This window comes from Diabrotica virgifera, chromosome 6, assembly GCF_917563875.1.
Source record: "Diabrotica virgifera virgifera chromosome 6, PGI_DIABVI_V3a".
Lineage (NCBI taxonomy): Eukaryota > Metazoa > Arthropoda > Insecta > Coleoptera > Chrysomelidae > Diabrotica > Diabrotica virgifera.
In genome coordinates this window covers 40,683,365-40,708,956 of record NC_065448.1, presented here as the reverse complement: position 1 = coordinate 40,708,956, position 25,592 = coordinate 40,683,365, and the positions used below count along the sequence as shown (strand labels likewise).

Here is a 25,592-nt window from a genome sequence, read left to right as displayed (position 1 = left end):
AATAGGACTGAATGTTTTAAAAAGGACCAGTGAGGTCAAGGATTTGGGTTTGATTTATAATAATCAACTGTCATTTGCTACACATATTGGTAAAGCTGCAAAACGAGCGAACCGTATGCTGGGTTTTATATGTCGACAAACTTGCGATTTTACTAGTATTAAGGGTATAAAAATATTATATAATACTTTAGTTAGACCAATATTAGAATTTGGTTCCATTATTTGGGGACAACAACCTCAAGTACATTTAGAGGCACTAGAAAAAGTTCAGAATAAGTTTCTTCGTTATTTGTATTTTAAAAAACATCATCGATAGCCTGATTATGGAACCATAAGATCAACCATGCTAAGGGAAGAATTTGAAGTTTTGTCTTTGACTAGTAGGCGCAAATTTGTAATGGCAATGATTTTATATAAAATAATTAATAATATTTCAGGTACAATTGATTTACGAATGCGGATACCATTTAATGTTCCTCGAAAAGCAACGAGATATCAGTTGTTGTTTGGAAAAATAAGAACATCTGTTGGCTCTCCTCTAGAGGCCATGTTGAAACTAGCGAACAATATAAATTTAGTAAAAAACATTGATTTTACAATGTCAGTTGGTTGCTATAGACATATAGTGCAAGAGCACTTTAAACTAGTAGATGGATAATAGATATCATTAGTCTAGCTGTTTTTGTGTTAAAGTCTTCTATATCTGCCTATCAATAGTTGTGCTAATGACTGTATATATTAGTTATATTTGTTATATAAAGTTTATGATTATAACTGTCCATGTAAAAAGGTTTTAGGACCTGTTTGGATTTTTATAAATAAATAAATAAATAAATAAATATGTTTATGTTTACCGATAAAATGGCGCGTAACACCAGAAGTGAGTTAAAGTGTCCTATATTTGGAGCGTCCAATAATATAAACGAAACAGTTTTACCAACATATGAAGATATGAACACTTACTTCAACTATGTTGAACATGAATTAAAACCGATTGCAACAAATCCACAACAAACCGCAACTGAGACAAGTCAAATTGTAGCAAAAAAAATTCAGGAAATTTGGAGTCGTGCTTCAACCATTCAGCAGTGCAGTATTATAAAGCGAATAACAAGTTATCGTCTTAAAATTAGAAATTTACTAAAACCTTATAAACAACGCAGTGGTATTGCAAGTTATAAAAAACAGTTAAATGATTTCAGAACACAATCCAAAGTGCTTGTAAATGTCTAGATTTAAATAATTGTTCTTGCGATAAAGTATTTAAAGTGCCAGCAGCCGAACGAGCATTTTTAGAAGACCAAAGAACTCAAAGACGAATGGTAATTGGTGCCATAGATATAACAATGTCCAAAAAGTTACAGAACCGAGAGGAGAGAAATTTATTGCAAATTCAAAAACAATTAAATGAGAATGTTGTTCACTTACCGAAAAATCGATCTCGCAGAAAAGAATAGCGACGGAAACACTTAAGTACACATGAATCGATCAGTTCTGCAGAAACTTCTACTGTGCAGCAAAAATCATTAGCTTCCTATAATGTGTTACAATTACCTGTGCTTGCAAGAACACTCGATCGTTTTGGTATTTCTGATCGAGCTGGTGCTGCAGTCGCTTCAGCAGTACTACAAGACGTCGGTATTATAAATATGGAAGATAATAACATTATAGATAAGAACAAAATTCGTCGTGCTAGAACAAAAAAACGTGCCCTTCTTGAAATGGACGATTCTTCACAGTTACTTGGCTTTTTTTCGATGGTCGCAAGGATAATACGTTAAAAATGGAAGATAATCGTCGAAAGTTAATTCGAGAAGAACATATTACGATCTTAAAAATGCCTGAGTCGACTTATCTGGCGTATGTTACTCCTGATTCTGGTACTGCTGTGAACATTTTAAAAAGCATTTTAAAATATTTTGATGACTCTGACGTATCCACAGATGTCTTAAGAGTAATAAGGTGTGATGGGACGAATGTTAATGTTGAATGGTGTTATTGTGCAATTAGAAAAAACATTTAAATCGCCCGTTGCAGTGGCTTATTTGCCGGCTGCACTGTAATGAATTACCTTTGCGCACCTTATGAATTTCCTTGATGGTAGTACAACTGGACCTCGTCACTTCAACGGACCTATAGGACAAGCACTCATTGGATGTGAAAATCTACCTGTTGTTAAGTTCAGTGTAATTGAATCATATGTACAGGAGAATGTGGATAGGTCTGATTTAAGTACAGATCAACAATATCTTCTTGACATGTGTCTTGCAATCTCAGAGGGAAGTATTGACAACAAACTTTCTAAACGGTGCCCAGGTAAAATAGTGCATTCCCGCTGGTTAACATTGGCTAACCGTATACTACGTTTATATGTTTCCACTGTGGTTCCATCAGATAATTTGATTACCTTAGCAACCTTTATTTTAAAAGTGTATGCTCCAGTATGGTTCCTTATAAAAACCAGACCGTCCTGCCTACATGGAGCCTTTAATTTGTGGAAAATGATTCAGTTATCTAGGTATTTACCATAACCCCTAAAGGATGTAATGGATCCAGTTCTATTGCGAAATAGTTTTTTTGCACATCCAGAAAATATGCTACTTGGAATGTTAGGAGATCCGAGAAAACATATTAGAGAGCATTGCGCCGTATTTTTAAAGCTCGAACAAGTAACATAAACCAGCGACTATGAACATTTGAGGTACCACCTGTGTTTAATATGAACGCTATGGATTATATCGATATCATAAATTGGAGTACAATACCCTTAACTGAACCACCATTAACAATTGGAAGTTCGAATGAAACTTTACAGGAAATTGTGGTTAATCCGGTCTTATATCCGGAATTATGCCTTCTTTTAGGTCAAAAAAAGATTATAAGTTGTAAGAACAGTTGTTTGTTTGTTTAATTTAAGCATAAAATTTATTTTTAATGATTTAATGACTTTTTTTAAATATTAATGTAAATTACGTTGTGGCAGTTAAAATATTAAAAATAAAAACATGAATAATTAACAACATTTGTTTCATTCTATGTATTATAACATTTTCGGATATGCAAGTTGTAAAACTAGTAAAATTTTAAATTCAAAATTTTAGTGAACTTGTGGCAGTTCAAAACAGCAAAATATGAAAAAATTTATTTTTACAAAAAAAATTGTTTTCCTACTCCACATGTTTTTTTGGATTGCAAAATCTGAAATTAAAATATTTTTGAATTTCGTATACAAATCGGCCTACCCTAATAAATAGAGTGGACGGTGGACGTAGGTACCACTAGTTGTGGACCAGGTAAGACCAGTTTGAGTGAACAGAAATTAAACAGGTGAAAACGTTTGAATACTTAGGAATGATACCTAATTGAGGAAACTGGCAGACAAGAGGTACATATTATAAATAAAAAATAAAAGGATAGATAAGATAGATTTTCGTGGCTCAGATGTAAGCGGTTGGACTGATACGGATAATAATTATTATGAACAGAGAATATACAAGAAACCTTCAGTAATGAAGACGCCATCTCAATGAACAAAAAAAAAACTTATTTTATTATTATGAAAGATTTTGTACAATGCGTTACTTCATATTTCCTCCATATCAATACATTTCTCTTTATAGCATTTTTATTAAATTATAATATTTTTCATTATAAACTTCTTGGTTGGGATGTAGAGGAGATGGGGGTTTTGAGAGCCAGTGGTTAATGAGAGCCATCTTATTTTTAGGGATTGGAATGCATTAATATAACTGCTGAGTAGGGTGGGCCGAAAAAATTGTTTCTGTAAAATAACATCACCTGAGGTCAAAAGAGTTGCGTTGTATTAAAACACAAATTTTAAGCCCAAAATGAGTATTTAAAAATATTTTTCTCCACTGCCACAAAGGCTCTATATTATTTTAATATAAAACTCCACAAAGGCTCTATATTTATTATTTTAATATTAAATTGTGGCAGTGGAAAAAATAAAAAAAATTAACTTTTTCAAACACAGATCTTCATATTTTTTTATTATCTAATTTTTGAGACATCAGGGTTATTTGTTTTGTACCCCAAAAAAGTTGAAATAAAATCTGTATTGTTGTGGCTGATTATATACTAACGTATACTTTATTTGGGTATGTCGCCACCAAATAATAAATAGACAAAAATTAATTTAGAAACCTACTTCGAAAAATGCGATGAAATACTCAAATAATATAATATACGATAGTGTAAAAAAGTTAACATTACCAATCGTAATTTCACTTCTAAAATAACGTAACCTTGGACGTCAACGCTTCTGTACTGAACGCTACTGTCATAAATACAGGGCGTAAAGGATCCATTATATTGTTACCTACTGGAGAATAAAATGGAAAGGTCCCTGCAGTCGATTTTCTGCCAACGCGTTGCCTATAATTCATCTATTTGAACAACTGGATAGAAGTACCAGTGGACCACGTGCATTTTCGGGCCTCTTGAAGAACGACTGCATGCTTGCGAAACTCTATCTTAGCTTCATTTTCAAAAATAGAATCATCAGCTGAGGATTTCCGCAGTGACGATCTTAGTACATATCAAGAGTTCCTGTACGATATTTGTCAAAACGGAAAGTGGTGTTTGTTCAGAACAACTTTCTAAGAGATAGCCTGGGAAAATGGTTCATTCTCGTTGGCTTACCACTACTTCCCGTATCTTTCGGTTATATGTAGCAATCGGAAACCCCTCGGAAAATTTACAAATACTAAGCCATTTTATAATAAAAGTGTATGTGCCCATGTGGTTTTGCATTAAGACTCAACCATCATGACTTTATGGTGCATGCCATCTATTAAAGACAATAAGACTCTGCGAGCAAACCTCTTCTTACTATCAGAATTAAAAGATTTAGTCTACAAAATATTCAAGGAAAGGGATACTTTGGCAGTCCATAGAATATTATTTTGATTATGCTATTTGGTGAACGCCAACTCATAAGACAACTGGGATTTTAAACAATTTTCTTTCTTTCTTTCTTTCTCCCCTTCCTTATACCCTTTCAGGTGTCGGATTTGGGTTTAATTTAGCTACATATTCACCCATCTGTCCTGTGCTATTAGTTTCATTTCTTCTAGCGTTTTCTGTTTGATTTTTCCTGCTTCTACTATTTGCTGTATCCATTTTTTCTTCGGCCTGCCTTTTTTCTTTTTTGTAATATTCCTTGTTTCGTGAATTTTCCTTGCTAGTCTACTAGGTTTCATTCTCATCAGATGTCCATACCAGTTTAATTGCCTCTTTATTATTTTATTCATTATTGGTTCCTGTTTAGTTATCCCTCTTATTGTCTCATTTCTTATTCTATCCCATTTGGTCTTTCCGGCTATAGCACGTAAATGTCTCATCTCAATTGCATTTATCCTACTATTATGCTTTTTCTGTAAAGTCCAATTTTCGCTTGTATACAGTATCGTCGGTATCACAATCGTATTATATATTTTAATTTTTGTTTCGTGGGGCAATTCTTTTTTCCTCAGAATTGGCGCTAGTGCGTAGTACAGTTTATTTGATTTTTTAGTTCTGTTTGTTATTTCGAGGTCTATTTTCCCATCATTGGTAATAATACTTCCAAGATAATCATATGCTGTAACTATTTCCAGTTGAGTATTTTTGCATTTTATAATTACTTCATTTTCTTCCTTTTCGCCGATGACCATTATTTTACTTTTCTCGATGTTTATTTCCATTTTTAATTTCTCTATTTCTTCTGTCCATATATTTATGAGTTTTTGCATTTTTGTCACGGAATCTGCTATAAGGACTATGTCATCCGCATACAATAGGGCTTCTATTTTTATTGGCTGTAATCTTTGGTATCCTATTGTTGTCTGTATTTGGTTCGTTCTTTCTCCAGTATTTCTAGTCAATTCATTCATGACTATTATGAATAGTAGCGGACTAAGACTGTCTCCTTGCTTGATACCTCTTTCCCAATTGAATTCTTCAGATCTTTCTCCTGCTATCTGTACACGTCCTTTTACTACTCCGTATATATTTTCAATTATTTTTATCAGTGTACTTGGTACTTTCATGTTCTGCAAGCATTTCCATATAATTTGTCTTTCTATAGAGTCGAATGCTGCCCTTAGATCTATGAATGCTAGAATGAGCTTTCCCCCCGAGTCAATACTTCTTTCTATTATATTTCTAATGATGTAAATGTTATCGTTTGTCTGTCTTTCTGGTCTAAACGCTGCTTGTTCTTCTCCCAGTTCTTTTTCTACCTCTTGTCTTAGCCTCTTCTCTACTATTTTCGTGTATATTTTAAAACATACCGATGATAAACATATTGCTCTATAATTTTCGCAGTTGACGTGTTCTCCCTTTTTGTATATTGGCACTATAAGGTTACTTTGCCAGTCTTTTGGGATTTGCTGCTTTTCCCATGCCTCTTTGTATATTTTCAACAACCAGTTTATCCCTTCTTCTCCCATGTACTTGACCATTTCCGGGTCTATGTCATCATCCCCTCCAGCTTTACCTATTTTTACGTTTGATACTTCCAATATTACTTCTTCTCTATTTATTTGCTCTAATTCTTTGTTCTCGTTATCTTGATATGTTTCATTTCTATCATCTATTATTGCATTTCTAAATTTGTTTTCATAGTATTCTTTCCATACTTTAGCTATTTGTTCTGGAGTTGTTTGGGATTTGGTTTGTTGTATCCCTTACGGCTGTTATTTCTTTATGTTTTCCTTTCTTCATATGTCTGATTGTTGTCCAGAAGCTTCTATTATTTGTTACATAGTTTTGTTGTAATTCTTCTCCAAACTCTTCCCACGTTTTTGTTTTTACTTGTTTTATGGTGTTTTTCGCTAATCGTCTCAGCCTTTTGTATTCTTCTTTATCTTCTTCCAGTTCGGTCTCAATGTATTTTTTCCATGCTATTTTCTTTTTCTTCACTGCTGTTTTAACTTCATTGTTCCACCATCTCGTTCTTTTATGGAGTTTGTTATGTTTTCTGATTCCACATATTTCTGTTGCTGTAGACTTTATGACTACTTTGAAGGCGTTCCATCTTTCTTCCAGTGTCCATGCCTCTTTTTGGTTTTCTAGTTGTCTTAATCTTCTATTTGTTTCTTTTTTGTAATGTTCTCGCACCTGTTCTAATTTGAGCTTATTTACTTTTACTCTTTGGTAATCTTTCCTTTCCACCTCCTTTATTTTTTCATCCTCGAGTTTTGCAGTAACCATCCTGTGCTCTGTAGCTAGTTCCGGTTCCTTTTCAGTTAAGACGTTATGTATTTTATCTTCTAGGTTTATCGTATAAACTATGTAATCTATCAAACTTTTCGCTCTTCTCTCTTCCGCCACGAACGTATATTTGTCTTTGATGTTTTGGTTTGTAAATGTGTTTCCTATTAGTAGGTCATTTGCTTGGCAGAAATCTAGCATTTTGACACCATTCCTGTTCAAACATTCCTCTCCGTATTTTCCAATGCATCCTAATCCTTTGTTGACATCCTTGCCCACTCTTGAATTCCAATCTCCTAAAATTATGATTTTCTCTCTCGATTCTCTTAATTTGTCTAGTGCTCTTTGGAGTTCATTGTAGAATTCTGTCATCGTTTCTTCATCTCTGCCTTCAGTTGGTCCATATAATTGTATGAATCCTATTTTGTCTTTTAGGTCCATTTGGATTGTTATAATTCTAGATGATAATGTTTCATAGTGTGTTATTCTTGGTTCTAGTCTCTTATTTACTATTATACCAACTCCTTCCTTTGCTCTTTGTCCCTGCGGTACTCCTGAATAATAAAGACTATATTCCTCATTTAGATTTATGTGCCCTCCTCCTACCTTTTTTGTTTCACTTATTCCCATTATTTGGATACCCATTTTTTCCATTTCTTCAGTTATTTCTATTTCCTTTCCATTTAGAGAGGTCACGTTCTATGTTGCTATTCCTATTTGTTCTGATTCTTCATTTACAATTTTCAAAAGGATATAATTAGATTACAAAGATAAGCGATATTTCGTAGTTACAGAATTATTTTTTTGCGCTAAGGAATACTTGGAGTTTATCGACTGTCAGACAGTTTTAGGAACAGAGCCTCGTGTAGCTATGAAGCTATCAAAATATCAACTAAGGGAAGTTGTTGAAAATCTCGACACCAGTCTTTTGGCATATGTAACAGCGTACACTTGTCGCACACAAGCGGTTTAGAGGGCGTATTTTCGTTTACTTTTTGTGGTCAAACCAAAGTCAGCTTTAGCACAATTTAGTTTTTTTGAATGCAAAAGAAATCTACCATACAAAAAATATAGTTATTTTGACAAATCCCTAGTTTTATATATCTCTGTGGTAGTGGGAAAAATTATTTATCGGACAAAATACATACTACGATGGCAGTTATCTTATCAAATACGTTTTTTGGCTCAGGAGACCATAATAAATTGAAAAAAAAAAGAATTTGACATTTATTAGATGATTAGATTTTTTCGTAAAAATCTCATTCTTATACAACTCTGTGGCAGTGGAAAAAAATAAAATTAATTATAAAACAAAACACTGTGAAGTAAGTTATCTTATCATACATCTTTTCTGGGGTCAGGAAACTTAATTAAAAGAACAAAATAAAAACACATTACTCAACGGCCCACCCTACTGCTGAGCCCTCTTTAGGGTTGATTTGAGTTGTGATGGCTCATAGGTATTGCGATTATTTAAATCAGTTCGTTTTAAACTATTCGCCGAAGTTGAGTCGGTTCATTTTATTATTGCTCTAGCCACACGTGGTAAATATAGGCGCTGTTAGTATTACTGGTTTTTGTCAGATCCAAATTAGTTTGTCACTGTAGATTCGTAAAAGTATGTAACTTTATTGCATCACATCTGATTTTCTGTTAAATAATGCTGTTTTTTTATTTTAAATATTTTAAATTAAAAATTCATCTTGGGGTAATGAGACCCACTATTGTTCCCATTACCCCAGTGTGGTATATGTATACAATGGTTTTACTAAGGTGGTGGTAATAATCTAAATTGTAAAGTGGTGTTACTACCGTTGTTTGATAAATATGGAGGGGTATATAGAGGGGGATAAATCAGTATTTATTAATCAACGGTAATACTACCAAATAATTATTATAAAACCCATAAAGAAAAATCAAAATTTTTGCTTCATCGCCAGAAAATGAACAAGCAAAACTAGGGTTTTTTTTTATCATTTTAGTTCTTGTTTTTATCATTTTCCTTAGAATTAGTTTATTATATGGCCTTTGTTAGAAATTATCTTTACTTTTATTATTAAAATAACTGGTGGCTCCTATTACCCACATGAAGGGGTAATAAGAGCCAAATACTTTTTTAAAATATTTAAAATACATTAATTAGTTTTGTTTCAAAAATGACACATATAACAACCTATACTAACCTAAACCTTCCTATATAAATTTTTAAATTTGTTTAAAGACTGAATATGGTTTAAATAAAAATATTTCCTTAGGTGGCCCCATTCCCCCCGTTTTCCTAATATGTCCTTCTGCTTACTTTTACTTAGTTGATTTTATTAAGTTAAGTAGGTACCTATTATAAAAGTAGCGTTTACTAAACTATATAATAATCAAGGTAAGCGTTCAAAATGAATACCTTGGTAAGAAATTGTCTAAGATCATTGTTAGGATGTTTACCTTATATTTAAAGGTCGCGAGCATTTAAGCATAAAACACTTAACCCCGTGGCACGAATTATGTTTTACAATGGTATTTAATTTGTGTGTCAATATAAATATGTTTACTGAAATACCGAAAAAGATGTGGTAGGGAGGGGATACCAAGAGACAAAAAGCGTGGCCCAATCTGTCATTCATGTCGTTCTTTATTCCTATCTCTTCTATTCTCTAAAGGATTTGTACATATGCGGTCGCTTATCAGGCCCGGCCCCAGGGGTGGGCGAACTGGGCGGCTGCCCAGGGCGGAAAATTTTGGGGCGGCAAATTTTAAGGCGGCAAATTTTAGAGGACGGTCACTTTTTGAAATTGAAGAAATAATAAATTCGTTTTTTTAAATTATAAAAAATCAATATTATGAACAAAAGCAGCAAAAACGCGACTGTAAAAACGAGAATTAAATAAGTGAAACAATATCAATTGCAAGGTTCATTCGACGGGAGATAGACAACGCCGCCTACTTCTTTATTGCATAAGAATAGTGGGATCAGAATATAGGTCTGGATCTCGCGCATGAAAAAAAAAGTTGATTAATAGCAAGCTGAAAATTTGTTAATAGCTTAAGTGTGTCTAGTCGGATAAACTTTGATATATGAGAACACTGGAACAGGGGCAGTTTTAATTGTGGAACAGGTTAAAAATTTTGAACAGTCAGACCACGAAGACGGCATATTTATTTTGTCCGACAGAACAGAGATTAAACTCTCATGCAAAAATCAGACTGCTATTTATCACCTGTCATAATTCCTGTCATTTGACATATTCTAGATGTTCCACTCATTAAAACGCCCATTTGGTGATAAATAGCAGTCTGATTTTTTCATGAGAGTTTAATCTCTGTTCGGAGAGTTTAAGTTTGTTCTGTCGGACAAAATACATGTGCCGTATTCGTGGTCTGACCGTTCCAAATTTTTAACCTGTTCCACAATTAAAACTTCCCCTGTTCCAGTGTTCCCATATATCAAAGTTTGCCCGACTAGACACCCTTATGCTATTAACAAATTTTCAGCTTGCTATTAATCAACTTTTTTTTTTCATGCGCGGGATCCAGACCTAATAGTGAGGGGCGATTCTGATAAAATTTGTCATCACAACAATGGCGATTTTGTAAAGCTTGAGCTCTTTAGAAAACTTCATTCTGTATTACAAAAGCACATTAGGAGAACAACGAATGGTAGTAACAAGCAGCGTTACTACTTGAGGAAACGTATTCAAAACGAAATTACTCAGCTCCTCCATGACCAAATCAAAATTAAAAACTTTCTGAAATCAGCAAAGTATTATGGCATAATTTTAGATTGTACACCTGATATTTTTGGGATTGAACAGATAACTATTGTACGTTTTGTCCATATAGGTTACTGTTCACAAAGTGTTAAAATTGCAGATCTTTGATTTGTGACTGTACCAGAATCCACAGGCTTGTAATTTACAGAAGATATTTATCAGAAACTGAATGAACTGGGAATACTTTTGGAAGATATGAGAGGAGAAGAATATGATAATTTGCAAAAATGAAAGGAAAAAACTTGGGAGTTCAAAACAGAATTTTGAAAATTAATTCTAGAGCATTTTTTGTACAATGTTCTAGCTATTCACATTCACACAACTTAGTCGTAAACGATGCTGTTAAAGCCTCTCAGTTTGCAGTTTCTTCCTTTTCCTTGGTGACAAAAATTTACAATTTCTTCTCAGCATCTATTCATCGTTGAGCTATACTGAAAAGTCATAATTCTAGCCTACCCCAACATTGAAGAATTTGTCCGAAACTATATGGGGAAGTAGAATTGATGCAATTACTCCCATCAGATACCAAATTGAAGAAATCTAACATGCTCTTGTAGAAATCAGTGTCAATAATAACAACGATAAAATGGTTGCTCATGAGGTTGCTGTTTGGCAAATCAAATCCGTTATTTTACTTTTCTTTGCTCTGTGGTAATATGGCATGACATTTTACTTCAGAGGTTCTCAAACTGTGGTACATGTACCACTGGTGGTACAAATCATTATTTGCGGTGGTACACAAAACGGTGGTAGTAGTACAGACTTAGTAATTCTTGACAATAAAATCTAAAAATATAGGTGGTACCAAAAATAGTAAAAGGAACTGTAGGTGGTACATGACTCAAAAAGTTTGAGAAACGCTGTTTTACTTCATATCAACGTAGTTGCAAATCACTGCAGAGTATTGACATGAAATTTAAAATATCATGGAAGTGATTTAAAATTCCAGGGCTATTTGACAGACGCAAAGGAGTTAGAAATTGATAACCCGAAAATCGCAGACACAGTAATAGCAAGAAAGAGAAAAGTGAAAAGGCAATTTAGCGATGAGGCTGAAGATGAAAGTGTGGACCTAAATCCAGAGACACGATATAAAGTTGATTTCTATTTAAAAATTATAGACACAACCGTTAATGCATTAAGTGATAGATTTCAGCAAACTAAGAGCCATAGTGAAATTTGAAACGACATGAACATAAAATTTTTGAGTTTTTGAGTCTACCAGGGGGGGCGGCGCACAGTGGTCCTTTCTGACGATCTATGGTTGCAAAAGTATTACACCACAATTAGTGGGAGAGATAGAAGCGGATTTTGTGCGTGATAAGTAATATGGAAAAACTATACGGGGATATGTTGAATTATTTGTATACATGACTTTCCCCAACGGCCGGAAACCAGAGTGGGTGACGAGGGTACTTAAGGGGTCAAATTCGCGGTTTTTATTGTTTTTTTTTTGTGACGCTCATGATCAAGAAAGTGCCCCAAAATATCAATCTCCAGGGGCGGAACGTTGCGTGCCGACAAAGGGGTGTGGGCAGGGGTTAATATAAAAATTATAAGGGATTTTTGTGACGTTCGTGATGAGATAGTGAACCAAAATTTGGGAGTAAGTAGATCATGACGTAACTAAGCAAAATCTCCAGGGGCGGAAACCAGAGTTGGGGATGAGGGTAGTTTTAAGGGGTCAAAGTCAAAGTTTGTATTATTTTTTGTGACGCATCACAAAATTTGCTCGCCACGCAGCGTTGCGCCCCTGGAGATTTTACTTAGTAATGTCATGATCTACTTCTTCACAAATTTTGGTGCACTATCTCCATCATGAGCGTCACAAAAAAAATAATAAAAACCGCGACTTTGACCCCTTATAACTACCCTCGTCCCCCACTCTGGTTTCCGGCCGTTGGGGAAAGTCATGTACACAACTAATTCAATATATCCCCGTATAGTTTTTCCATATTACTTATCACGCACAAAATCCGCTCCCAGCTCTTAGAGTAAATATAAGGGACTGAAAATTCGTATACAGGTAAAACATTGTTGTATATGTAAAATACAAGAACCTACAAAAATTAAAAAAATATAGAAAGAGCACGTTCGAGCACACAAGAGTAACTTTTTCTGAGAGATAAATAAATAAAGTAACAATAAACAAATAGTTTAGCAACAATCCCGAACAATCCCAAAAGTTCTACTCTATTAAAATCTTTACAAATTCTTATTTTAGTGCTAATCTATCATCATCTTTACAATCAAATATTTTTTTTATCAACAAAGGTAAAACTATTGTTTTATAATATTGTAAATATACCTGTTCGCTCGACTTCCATTTCAAAAAAATATTAAAATAACAGTTTTAGGTGCACTTAAATTCACTTTGAAAGGGCGCGGGCGCTGGTAAATTGCCTGAAACTACTGAGCGTAAGTTCGGTAAAGAAGTAAAACTTTCGGTTTCAATTTTTCCCTTCGAGGTGGGAGTTGAGTTCTAAGACCGATTTATTTTGTTTACCTGGTTATCTAGGTATTCAATGAGTGTCATTACAACCGACTATTTGAAGATGAATTTTATACCTTTTGCAACCATAGATTATGAAAAAGGACCACCGTGCGGCGGTCGCCGATCTTGCCCAGGGCGGCAAAATCCCTAGGGCCGGGCCTGGTCGCTTTCACCGCGTTTTATCTGATAAACCATAACTCTGTGTTTCAAGTTTAGTTCAGGAACCGAAGCTTTTCAGCTTGTAATTTTTACAGAATGGATCGATTTCCTTGAAAATTTGACGATAAGTAGTTGATAGTTTAAGGATCAAAATCTACATGATGCCGAAAGACGCATTATTTTTTCAAAAGGTACATTTTTGTTAAGCAAAGTTGTTTTGATAAAACGAAAACTTTTTGAGTTATTAGCAGAAAACTGATGAAAAACATTGATTTTTTCGATATAAAACTAACATTTTCGATAGCGAATAAATAGAAAATTTTAATTTTCTCAAAAAAATGTATGGAACGTTTTTTGCTTAGAATGAATGTTTTTACCAACTTTTGCGGTCAAAATAAAATAAAAAATTTTCACCACCGAGATGGGGTGGCAACCATCCCCATGGTAAAAGCGCCTTTCGGCCTCATATAGATTTTGATCCTTGGACTATCTACGCTTACCACTTGGATGGGAAATATTCAGGAGACGTTTGTTTGGCCTTTGGGTTTGAGTTGTATTCAATAAAAGTTTTATATTGATGTAAAAAATTGATATTATCTCCATAGATTATATACTGATATGTTTTAATATTTGTTACAGATAATTAAAGAATCGAATGATATAGAAAAGTTAATAAACGACACAATAAACGAAGAAGCGACGAAAGAAGCTCTGCGGTTACCAAAATCATTGTACCCTCTGCATTATAGACTATGGGTCCATCCCATTTTAGATGAACACAGTGAGAACAACTTTACCTTTACTGGGCGTGTCATCATAGAAGTCAAGTGCATTGAGGACACGAATAAAATCATACTTCACGCAGATGATCTAAACATTTCCGAATCCGATTTTAAAGTATATACCACGAGACAGGTAAATATTTTTAAACTAATCATCACCCTATGTTACTTCTTCCTCTTGATGTGCCTATCCATGACGAATTTTGGCGATCATCGTGGCAACCTTTATCTTGTCTGCAACAGCGCAGAAAAGCTGCACAGATGTTGTGTTAAACCAGGTTCTGAGGTTCTTTAACCAGGATGTTCTTCTTCTTCCTGGACCTCGCTTTTCAAATAATCTCCTTGCAGGATGGCTTGTAGGACTTCATATCTGGATTCGAGATTTGATGGTGGTCAGTACCTCTTGGCTTTTATGACTTAAAACCACTTTTATGTAATCGAAGCTTGTCGATGAATATTCGAAAGAAGGCCCTGAAATATTATGTGTGGCCTATCTTATTGTATGGTTGTGAGACATCTTAATTTTCTTCTTTTTGTGTAGACATGACCTTGTTTTTCAATGTGCCTCCAGTAAGTTATCAATCCATTGTTTGCGTGGTCTTCCCACTGATCATCTTCCTATTGGGGAACCGTCTCTTGCTGTCCTGACTATCATATTTGTTGTCATTCAGCTTATGTGGTCATTTCATTATATTCTTCTGTTTCTTACCCAGTTATTAATGTTGTCCACCTTGCATTTCCGTCGTATACCTGCACTTTTAGCTCTATCCAATAGTGTCTTACCATCGATTTTTCGAAGGGTTTTTATCTCTGCTGTTTCCAGTATTCTTTTTTCCTGTCTGCATCAGGTGTATCAGGTAGTGTTTCTATCATTATTAGTCTGATGACTGTTTTGAAAATTCTGCCTTTCACTTCTTTTCCGATATCAGGGTGTCCCGAAAAGATTGGTCATAAATTATACCATAGATTCTGGGGTCAAAAATATGTTGATTGAACCTAACTTACTTTAGTACAAATGTGCACATAAAAAAAGTTATAGCCCTTTAAAGTTACAAAATTAAAATCAATTTTTTCCAATATTTCGAAACCTATTCGAGATTTTTTATTGAAAATAGGCATTTGAAATTATTATGGCAGTAGCATATTATCAAAAAAATATAGTGAAATTTGTGCACCCCATAAAAATTTTATGGGGTTTTGTTCCCTTAAACCCCTCCCAAAGTTTTGTGTACGTTCCAATTAAATTATTATTGTGGTACCAATAGTTAGACACACTATTTTTAAAACTTTTTTGCCTCTTAGTATTTTTTCGATAAACCAGTTTTTATCGAGATGCGGCTTCTTTTTAATATGTTTACATAAAAATTGTATGGGGGTTTCGTTCCTTTAAATCCCTAAAATGTTTGTGTACGTTCCAATTAAACTTTTATTACGGTACCATATGTTAAACACAGTGTTTTTAAAACTTTTTTGCCTCTTAGTATATTTTCACATTATTAAAATGTAAATTATAGACTTTTCATATTATTACCAGGTCTCTATAATCGTACTTAACCATATACAAATAGGTGGTGGATTTGACAAATATTCAAAATATCTCGATAAAAACTGGCTTTTCGAGAAAGTACTAAGAGGCAAAAAAGTTTTAGAAGCACTTTATTTAACTAATAATACTTTAACAATAATTTAATATGAACATACCCAAGAGTTTAGGGGGGTTTAAGGGAACAAAACCCCCATAAATTTTTTTGTGGGATGTTCCTGCCATAAGAATACCACACGACTATTTTCAATAAAAAATCTTTAATAGTTTTCGAAATATTGAAAAATTTATTTTCATTTTGTAACTTCAAAGGGCTATAACTTTTTTTATGTGCACATTTGTACTAAGGTAAGTTAGGTTCAATCAACATATTTTTGACCCCAGAATCTGTGGTATAATTTATGACCAATCTTTTCGGGACACCCTGTATATGAGGTCAGATCGAACTGTTATGCAACGTGAGTATACTTCAAAAATCAAAAAGGAACTTAGCGATCGTTTGGCAGCAGGTGAAACAAATTTGATTATAAAATACAAACATAGTCTACCATTTTTATTGTCTCAAAAAACCTGTAGTATCATCCACTGCATCACCGAAAAATAATGACAAACTTTTTGTATATTATCAAAACTGTCGCGGTCTAAATTCGAAAACAACTATATTTTTTCATAATGTCCTAATATCACAATATCACATTATTGCAATCACAGAATCTTGGCTTCGGGATGGAGTACGCAGTAGTGAACTATTTCCTGAAGACACCTACACACTACACAGTTTATCGTAAAGATCGAAGTTTTGGCAAGTTGGAGGGAGAGTGACTTTGCTGTAAATAATAACGTGTGTCATTCAGAACAACATAGGTAATGTAGTGTTTCCTATAGAAAAAATTGATGTTTTATGTGTTAAAGTTTTCAAAACTAATGGCAAACCAATCTTCTTTATAACAGTTTATATCCCACCTAACGTGACATTTAGTGAGTATTCTGATTTTTTTGACTATATTAACCCTTTCCATGAAACTTATGAGGTCGTTTTGATTGGAGATTTTAATTTAACAGATCTTGTGGCATATTATGTTAATAATAGTCAATTAACTACCTTAATTAATAGATTTGTTCAACTATTAAACTATACAGATTCTGTACAATGTAACAAAATAAAAAATATACATGGAAAGATATTAGATTTGATTGTAACACCGTCAGTTTTTAGTTGCGAAGTTATACACCTGAAGTCAATGCCTTAGTTCCTATTGATAATAATTATCATCCTGCTTTAACTTATTATTTTCCATATGAAGACAAAGAAGATGAATATTTTGTTCCGAATCAGAAACGTCTTAATTTTAGAAAATATAACGTAAATAAATTTAACAAACTTTTAACCTAAATGGATTGGAATCATTTAAAAGATTTTTCAGATGTAGATTCTGCTGCAGATTCGTTTAGTTTGTCTCTCCAAGAAATTATAGATAAATGTGTCCCACTTAGTTCAACTAGATCTCAAAAATATCCAGCATGGTTTACATCTGAAATAATCGCCAAAGTTAAACGTAAACATCATTATCTGAGAATGTATAGACGAAGTAAATATTGTTTTTACCTCCAACGAGCAAAAGATCTCAGAAGAACTATTAAATTAGAAATACAACTAGAATATAAAAAATTTGTTGAAAGATCCCAAAATTCTTTTAAGTCCGATGCGAGACAATTTTGGAACTTTGTTAATGCCAAAAATAATAAATCACGGATACCTGGTCTGATGAAATACGGTAGTGATAAGTTTACCACGAGTCAAGATATAGTAAACGCATTTGCAAACTTCTTTAAGAGTAAAAAAAAATGAATAACCATTTTCAATTTCGTTGCAAAACGAAAATACAGCCGTACCATATTCTAGTCCAATCAGAGAGTGCAGCAAGCACCTCTACCGGTTTCGAAACTCATAAGTCTCTCATCAGGAGGCACATATGCTGCTCTCTCTGATCCAACCAAAACAAACCCCAGCGTGCAGTCCTGGATTGCAACGAACGAAATGGCATCGATGCCCTAGCGGCAACTGCTAGCAAAAAGACTAAGTTTTCACTCTAATGGCATATAAAACAACATAATGCTATTCTACATCCCACCAGAATGAAAACAATGGGAACCTTCTCTGGTTACACCTCCGAGGCTTCTACAATTTGCAAGCCACACGGATGCTGAGACTAAGGAAGATGAGGGAATTCTACAATTTACAATTCACGTCCCATCTGCTCAGCGCGGTAAAGTTCCAACGAGAATGGTTCCCTTCGTACTCCAATCAGAGTAAATGTAAATCAAAAATACATTTTTTATTTACATTTAGTGACCGAGATACACCTGTAGTTTCCGCAGATATCTTTTGGACCTTTTTTGTGAATTGGAGTAATCCATTCTTCTTTCCAACTATTCGGGATTTCTTCCCCATTCAAGTATCTTGTGAATAGCACTTTAAGATACCTTATTAGTTTTGTGTTCCGTGTTTTAGAAGTTCTACTGGTATGTTCTCCGGCCCGGATGCTTTGTTGTTCTTCATGGATTTAAGTGCTTGTTGTATTTGTTCTTCTTCCACGTTTACATATTCGCCGTGTACTCGTATACGTTGGGGTGAATCAGTGTTATAGATATCTCTGTCTTCATTTAGGTCCCATGCGTAATGCTCCTTCCATGCATCTATCTGAATGGGCTGTATTCGACTTGTGTTTGATGTGTCCGTTTTCAAGGTTTTTATTAATTTCCAAGCCGCTGATGATCGCGCTCCTCCGATGTAACAGTAAACTTCTTTACATTTTGCATCCCATGTTTTTGTAGTTCCTTGTCATTTCTTTAAATATTCTTTGTTGATTTATTGTATTGTATTTAAGGCTTCTATTTCTTTATTCATCTTTCTTAGAACCTCTTTGTATCTGATGTGTTCTGTCTATGATATTTTTAGAATTTTTCTGGATTCCCATAACTCAAATGATTCCAGTTTTTTGATTGATGAATTCAAGGTCCAAGCTTCCATTCCGTAAAACAAAGTCGAGAAAACGTAGCACCTAGCCAACCTTACTCTTAGCTCCAACTTCAGAGCTCTTGTGCAGAGCACAAGCAGTTTGCTAAATGCACTAATGTTAATAACTTTAGACACTTCAAAAAGACCTTTCCTTTCCCATTCTTTCTATTAATGTCTTTATTTTAATTTGTAGGTTGAAATAACTACAGAGCTACCAACTGGTAATACCACAGCCCATAACATATCTCGTAGAGATGTCGATGATGCAGAACCTACGACAGAAACTGCTACAGAAACTATGACAGAAACAGCACTTCCAGCTGAAGGAGATACAACAACTACAGAAGCGGAAACTGATACAACGGTGACTGATGCGTCAACAGTAATTACAGAACCAGTTACAGAAAAGATCGTCTACAGAACTGAAAATATACCGTTAAGAATACTAACGCTGGAAACGGACGACTTTAATTTTAAAATAAAAATATCTTTGGCGGAAGTATTGGAAAGTGGAAAAACGTACATGATAGAAATCAAATTTGCTGGAGAAATTATTGAGAACTTGATTGGATTGTACAAAACAAGTTACGTTGACTCATTAGGAAGTACGAAGTAAGTATGAAAGGAGCAGCTTTTTGAGAACATCATTCAACTTTTTTTAAATGACACCGTAGAGGCCTATTGCACGCTTCTAGTAGCCTGGTACCAGTGATTAGTTGAGGTGCTAGAACTCCAGTAGGTATTTGGTATAGTCCGTCCGCTATAACTTTTCCCATGCGGTAGGATTCATTTTCAATCAAATTGAGTCAAAACAGAAAGTGAAACGTACGCCAATGTGTGTAGTTTATAGTATACAGTATACAAAATGTATATGTTACAGTTCAAGTTGATTATCCAGTTGGAGTTGACTTTTCCTAGTTCGAGTCGACTCAAACGGCTGGTTTTAGTAAAAGTTGATTATAAATATATAAAATGAAGATTTTTATTTATTCAACATTTACTAGTAAAAGTCGACTCCAACTAGTTAAAGTATACTCTTCCCAATGCCATTTAGTAAAAGTTGATTCACACAAACAACCGATTCTAGAAATTAAATGTTACTGTATATTATGTTCAAATCGTGAGATTTATAGTCCAGGCTGTATCGTCGCCCCCGTTAGGTAAATTATTCCAGTTTGATTTTTTTGCACAAACTTACTCAAAAAGAGGTCCTTATAACGAATCCACAGGGTGTCATGTGGTACCGTAATCGAAAAATTGTTTAAACAATTTTTTTTAAACAAATTCACAAAAAAAATTCACTTCGGACATTTTTTTTACATCATTAATTTGGGTCATTCGGAGCAAAAGAGGTCTTTTGTGATTTTTCTGTAAAATTTATTGTTCTCGAGTTATACGCTATTTAAAATTTGAAAAATGCGAAAATTACCATTTTCAAGGCTTAATAACTCAGTTAAAAATTATTATTATGAAAGTCAGAAAGTCACCAAATCAAATTTTAACGACCCCCCTACAAGGTACTGAAGAAATATTTGTCATTATTGTATTACTAAGCTGTTATTTTTAATTATTAACAATGAGTGCTAGGAGCGTATTGAGGCGGCTGTCAATGTGAGTGCGACTGAGATGCACCATCCGACGGTCGGAATGGAGGATCTTACTCGCACTCACATTGACGGCCGCATCAATACGCTTTTAGCGCTCATTGTTGATAATTAAAAATAACAGCTTAGTAATAAAATAATGACCAAAATTTCTTCAGGATCTTGTAGGGGGCTTTAAACTGTGATTAGGTGACTTTCTGACTTTCATAATAATAGTTTTTAATCGAGTTATTAAGCATGGTCATTTCGCATTTATATTAAATGGTCATTTCGCATTTTTCAAATTTTAAATCGCGTGAACTCGAAAACTATCAATTTTAGAGAATAATCACAAGAGACCTTTTTTGCTCCGAATGACCAACATAATCTAAAAGAATTTGTCCGGGGTGAAATACTTAGTTATTTATAAAACAGTTCGTGAAGTATGCTTTTTGCGCACGCACGCGATGTTTAGAGCACGAGCGGGACGAGTGCTATACATCGCCTAAGTGCGCAAAAAGTACTTCACGCACAGTTTCATACAATAGTTTATCTACCAAAAAACAAATAAAAAAACTGCAACTCTTCGCCACTGGAATACATTCCTATTTTACAATTTTTACAACTTTTTTTGTAATTTATTGCTCACATGTCATCACCATGACAAGGCGAAAGTTAAGGATATTTGATTATATGAAAGTATGCTAAAAAACAGTGCGAAAAAGTAAATCCCATTTAAAACACATTATTACTTCAGGCACACTTTAAACCCTTCATGTACTGCTATTTATATTTACAATTTTCACACAATAAAAACTTATACATAATATGAGGTAGAGTAGATAAGAATTATTTTGTGAATTTGGTTAACAAAAATTGGTTAAACAATTTTTCGACCGCGGTACCGCTTGACACTGTGTATTTGTTATAAGGATGTATTTTTTTGAGTAAGTTTGTGCAAAAAAATTGAATCAGAATAATTTACCTAACGGGGGCGACGTTACAGCCTGGAGTAATAAGTAGTTGAAACGGTCAAATCAAAGAGACGCACACTCATCAAAAATGCACGTGAGATTATACTCGTATAAATTGTATAATATACTTTTACTAACAGGAGTTAGGAAGAGTCAACTTCAACTAGTAAAAGTTGATTTAAATTTTTCAAATCAACTTTTACTGCTCGTTTCAGTTGGAGTTGACTCGAACTAGGAAAAGTCAACTCTAATTGGGAATCAACTTGAACTGTAACATATATACACATCGACGTTCGTTTCAATTTATGTTTTGACTTAATTTGATTGAAAATGAATCGTACCGCATGGGAAAAGTTATAGCGGACGGACTATACTTGAGGCGATTGTTTCACAGAGATAGTGACGTCTACACGCTAAAATCCTAGTTTAGCTTTTATTCTGTTTAAGTTTTAAGCATTTTTGACATTAGATTATTAAATTATGAGGTATTCTAGTACTAAAAGTTACTCTTGTTAAGTAGGTAAAATACGCCGTTATATTTTTAAAATTTTTGTAAAAATTTTTTCAAATTCAAAAAACGAAAAATTTTTTAATTAATTTTTCTAGAAAACGGTACATCCTACCGACTTAAATCAAGAATACCTTTCAGTACTAGAATACCTCACAATTTAATAATCCAGTGTCAAAAATGCTTAAAGTTGAAGACAAAACATTTATGCGATAAAATAACCGTTGCCCTACCCATAACGAACTCCTTGTGACCGGTACTAGAATTTATCTCTAAATTAGATTTATCTCTGGAAGATAAATAGGCGCACCAGTTTTCGTTTTTCTAAATAGAAGCGTTCTGGAGATATTAAAAAAACTAATTACAATGCGCCATCTTCAAATAACTCTAGCTCCCTTGAAGCATTTTTGGACTAGGTGAATTGGGTTACATTGTCTTAAGATTATCTGAAGAATCTCCGGTCTTAGATTGTCAGGACAGTTTCTGGACACTCTGTATATTCTTCTTCTTCGTTAAGTACCGTGCCCAAATTTTAGGCGTGGGTAGCTTCCATGACAATTTGCCGATATCGTTCTCGATCTTGCGCGGCATGTAATAATTCATCTGCTGATAAACCAGTCCATTGACGAAGGTTTCGGAGCCATAAATATTACTTCCTACCAATTCCTCTTTTTCCATCGATCTTTCCGTTGACTATTAACTGCAATATCCTGTATCTGCTACCTCTCATTATATGAGCCAGATATTCAAGTTTTCTCTTTTTTATCATCTTCATTAAGTCACCTTCGCCTTGACCTACTCTGTTTAAGATTTCTCTATTTAAAATGCGTTGAACCCAAGATATTCTGAGCATTCTACGATATGACCACATCTCGAAGGCTTCTAATTTGTTCATCTTGTTAATCTTTATGATCCAGGTTTCACATCCATATAGTAATACCTGTATATTGTTACTCACAAATTATATGTATATTTTTAGGTGGCTAGCTACAACTCACCTTCAGCCGACATCTGCTAGAAGAGTTTTTCCATGTTTTGATGAACCATATTTTAGGGCACCCTTTGAAATCAGTGTAGCTAGAAGAACCAATATGACTGTGTTGTCAAATATGCCAATTAAACAAACTGAAGTAATGTAAGTATTTTATTTACTTAATCATCATATTTTAAGCAAGCAATTGGACATCTAGTTTAAGTAATGAAGCTTAAAATATTACAAAACCTCGCAATTCTTACAGAATGGATCGATTTGCTTAAAAATTTGAGAATAAGTAGTAGATAGTCCAAGGATCAAAATATATGTGAGGCTGAAAGGCGCTTTTACCATGGGGGTGGTTGCCACCCCATGTCGGGGATGGAAATTTTTTGTTTTATTTTGACTGCAAAAGTTGGTAAAAACATTCATTCTAAGCAAAAAACGTCCTATACATTTTTTTGATAAAATTAATAGTTTTCGATTTATTCGCTAGCGAAAGTATGAGTTTTATATCGAAAAAATCAATGTTTTTAATCAGTTTTCTGCTAATAACACTAACAACACAAAAAGTTTTCGTTTTATCAAAACAACTGCTAAACAAAAATTTACCTTTTGAAAAAATAAACTAAACCTTTATTTTATTTTCTTTAAGACCATAATTGTAATCGAGCTATACTTTATTATATGTTAGCTCTTTTTCGTCAAATGCTACATATTGTAGTTTCAAAGGCAGAAGACGGGAAAACTATGCAATTTTCTAGGATAACTTGTTCAAACTAATTTAAAGTATATATTTAAAAATATCTATCACCTGAAGTAAAAAAATAATATTGAGCTTAAAAATTAAGTGACTTATATTAAAAATAATGTCAGTCGTTATTTTTTCAGCGAAAAAATGATCGGAAACATCCCCCTACTCACCACCTAAATTAAAATTATTCATTGACCTTATTTGGTCTTCTTATTTATGCATTATTAATAGGTTCTAGAAGTTTGACCGTCTTAGAATGCTTAGTTTTTACAAAAAATGAAGTTAAAAGCGAATAACGAATTTTTGTAGTTTGGTAAAAATGCCCATTTCTTCAGAATAGAAAGATTAGCATCAAAGATATGAAAAAATATTTTAATATAAAATTGTAGCTTATTTAATACCCAAGAACTTGGTGTGCCAAAATTTTTTCTACGTAAAAAATTGAGTGAGCTATTGATAATTAAAACTTGTAATAACATGCAAAAACCACCTTTACCAACCCTTTCAGTCACCTCTTTTTGCGACTGACGGTTTTAAAAGGATTTTATATTAATAGTCATAGATCTGGTTAAAAACCTACAAAATGCTTTTATACCAAACTTTCTAGGATAAAAAATGAAAAAGTGACGGTTAAAAAGTCAATATATTTTTTTGAAAAAAAAAGAAATTCATTTGGAAGCAGAATAATCTAAGTTAGCAGTGTTTTTACTTATTGGCCTTATTCATTCTTCTTTATTTATGTATTATTAATAGATTTCAGAAGCTTGACTGGCTTAGAATGATTAGTTTTTAGAAAAGTGGAGTTAAAAGCGAATAAGGAATTTTTGTAGTTTGGTAAAAAATTCGTTCTTCAGAATAAAAAGATTAGCATCAGAGATACGAAAAAATATTAAAATATGAAATTGTAGGTTATTTAATTTCCAAGAACTTGGTTTGAAAAAAATTCTTCTACGGCAAAACTGAGTGAATCGTAAATGAGTATAATATCGAAAAACATTGATTTTGTCGATATAAAACTGACACTTTCGATAGCAAATAAATCGAAAACTATTAATTTTATCAAAAAGATGTATAGAACATTTTTTGCTTAAAATGAATATTTTTATCAACTTTTGAAGCCAAAGTATAACAAAAAATTTCCACCCCGGAGATGGAGTGGCAACCACCCCCATGGTAAAAGCTACTTTCGGAATCATATAGATTTTGATCCTTGGACTATCCACTACTTATTTTCAAATTTTCAATTAAATCTATCCATTCTGTAAAAATTGCGACGTGACAAGCTTCGGTTCCTGGACTAATCGTAAGTTTTCACCCAACGTGACAGGAAATAGAACCGGAAATCGATATTTGATTTCTTCGTGTAACTTTGAGTCGATTGGTATACGATTTTACAAATTTTGAATTGAAGTAAACAGTGTTTTTCTAAGCTCACACAAAAATATTTTTAGGAACGACACCGATTGGGTTTGGGACCATTTCCAGCAGACACCATCGATGTCGACATATTTGGTGGCGTTTACGATAAGCGACATGAAGAGTATTTCAGCTAACATCACAGCAGGACCACCTGTCAAAATTTGGGCACCAGAAACCGACCTCAGCCAAGCACAATATGCACTAGACGTCATAATGGAATTGTTACCGTTTATGGAGGATTATTTTGATATGAAGTTTCCTTTACCCAAGTTAGATTTACTTGCAATTCCTAATTTTGGTAAAACTGCTATGGAGAACTGGGGCATCATATCCTTTAGGTAAATACATGCCAGGTATTTAGTTGTATTAGTAGTCTTAATGTTTATTAAAACAGGTTTACAAATT

The 25,592-nt window shown here is 33.7% G+C and overlaps 1 protein-coding gene across 1 annotated transcript in view; it reads left to right on the top strand.

Annotated features, from left to right (window-relative positions):
• Positions 1 to 25,592, top strand: part of LOC114333551 (aminopeptidase N) — a 136,445-nt gene that overhangs the window by 71,874 nt on the left and 38,979 nt on the right. Inside the window, exons 3-6 of the mRNA XM_028283440.1 lie at positions 14,272 to 14,547; positions 19,170 to 19,588; positions 23,021 to 23,176; positions 25,220 to 25,525. Of these exons, the coding sequence (XP_028139241.1) occupies positions 14,272 to 14,547; positions 19,170 to 19,588; positions 23,021 to 23,176; positions 25,220 to 25,525 (1,157 nt within the window). The remainder of the gene's footprint in view (positions 1 to 14,271; positions 14,548 to 19,169; positions 19,589 to 23,020; positions 23,177 to 25,219; positions 25,526 to 25,592) is intronic.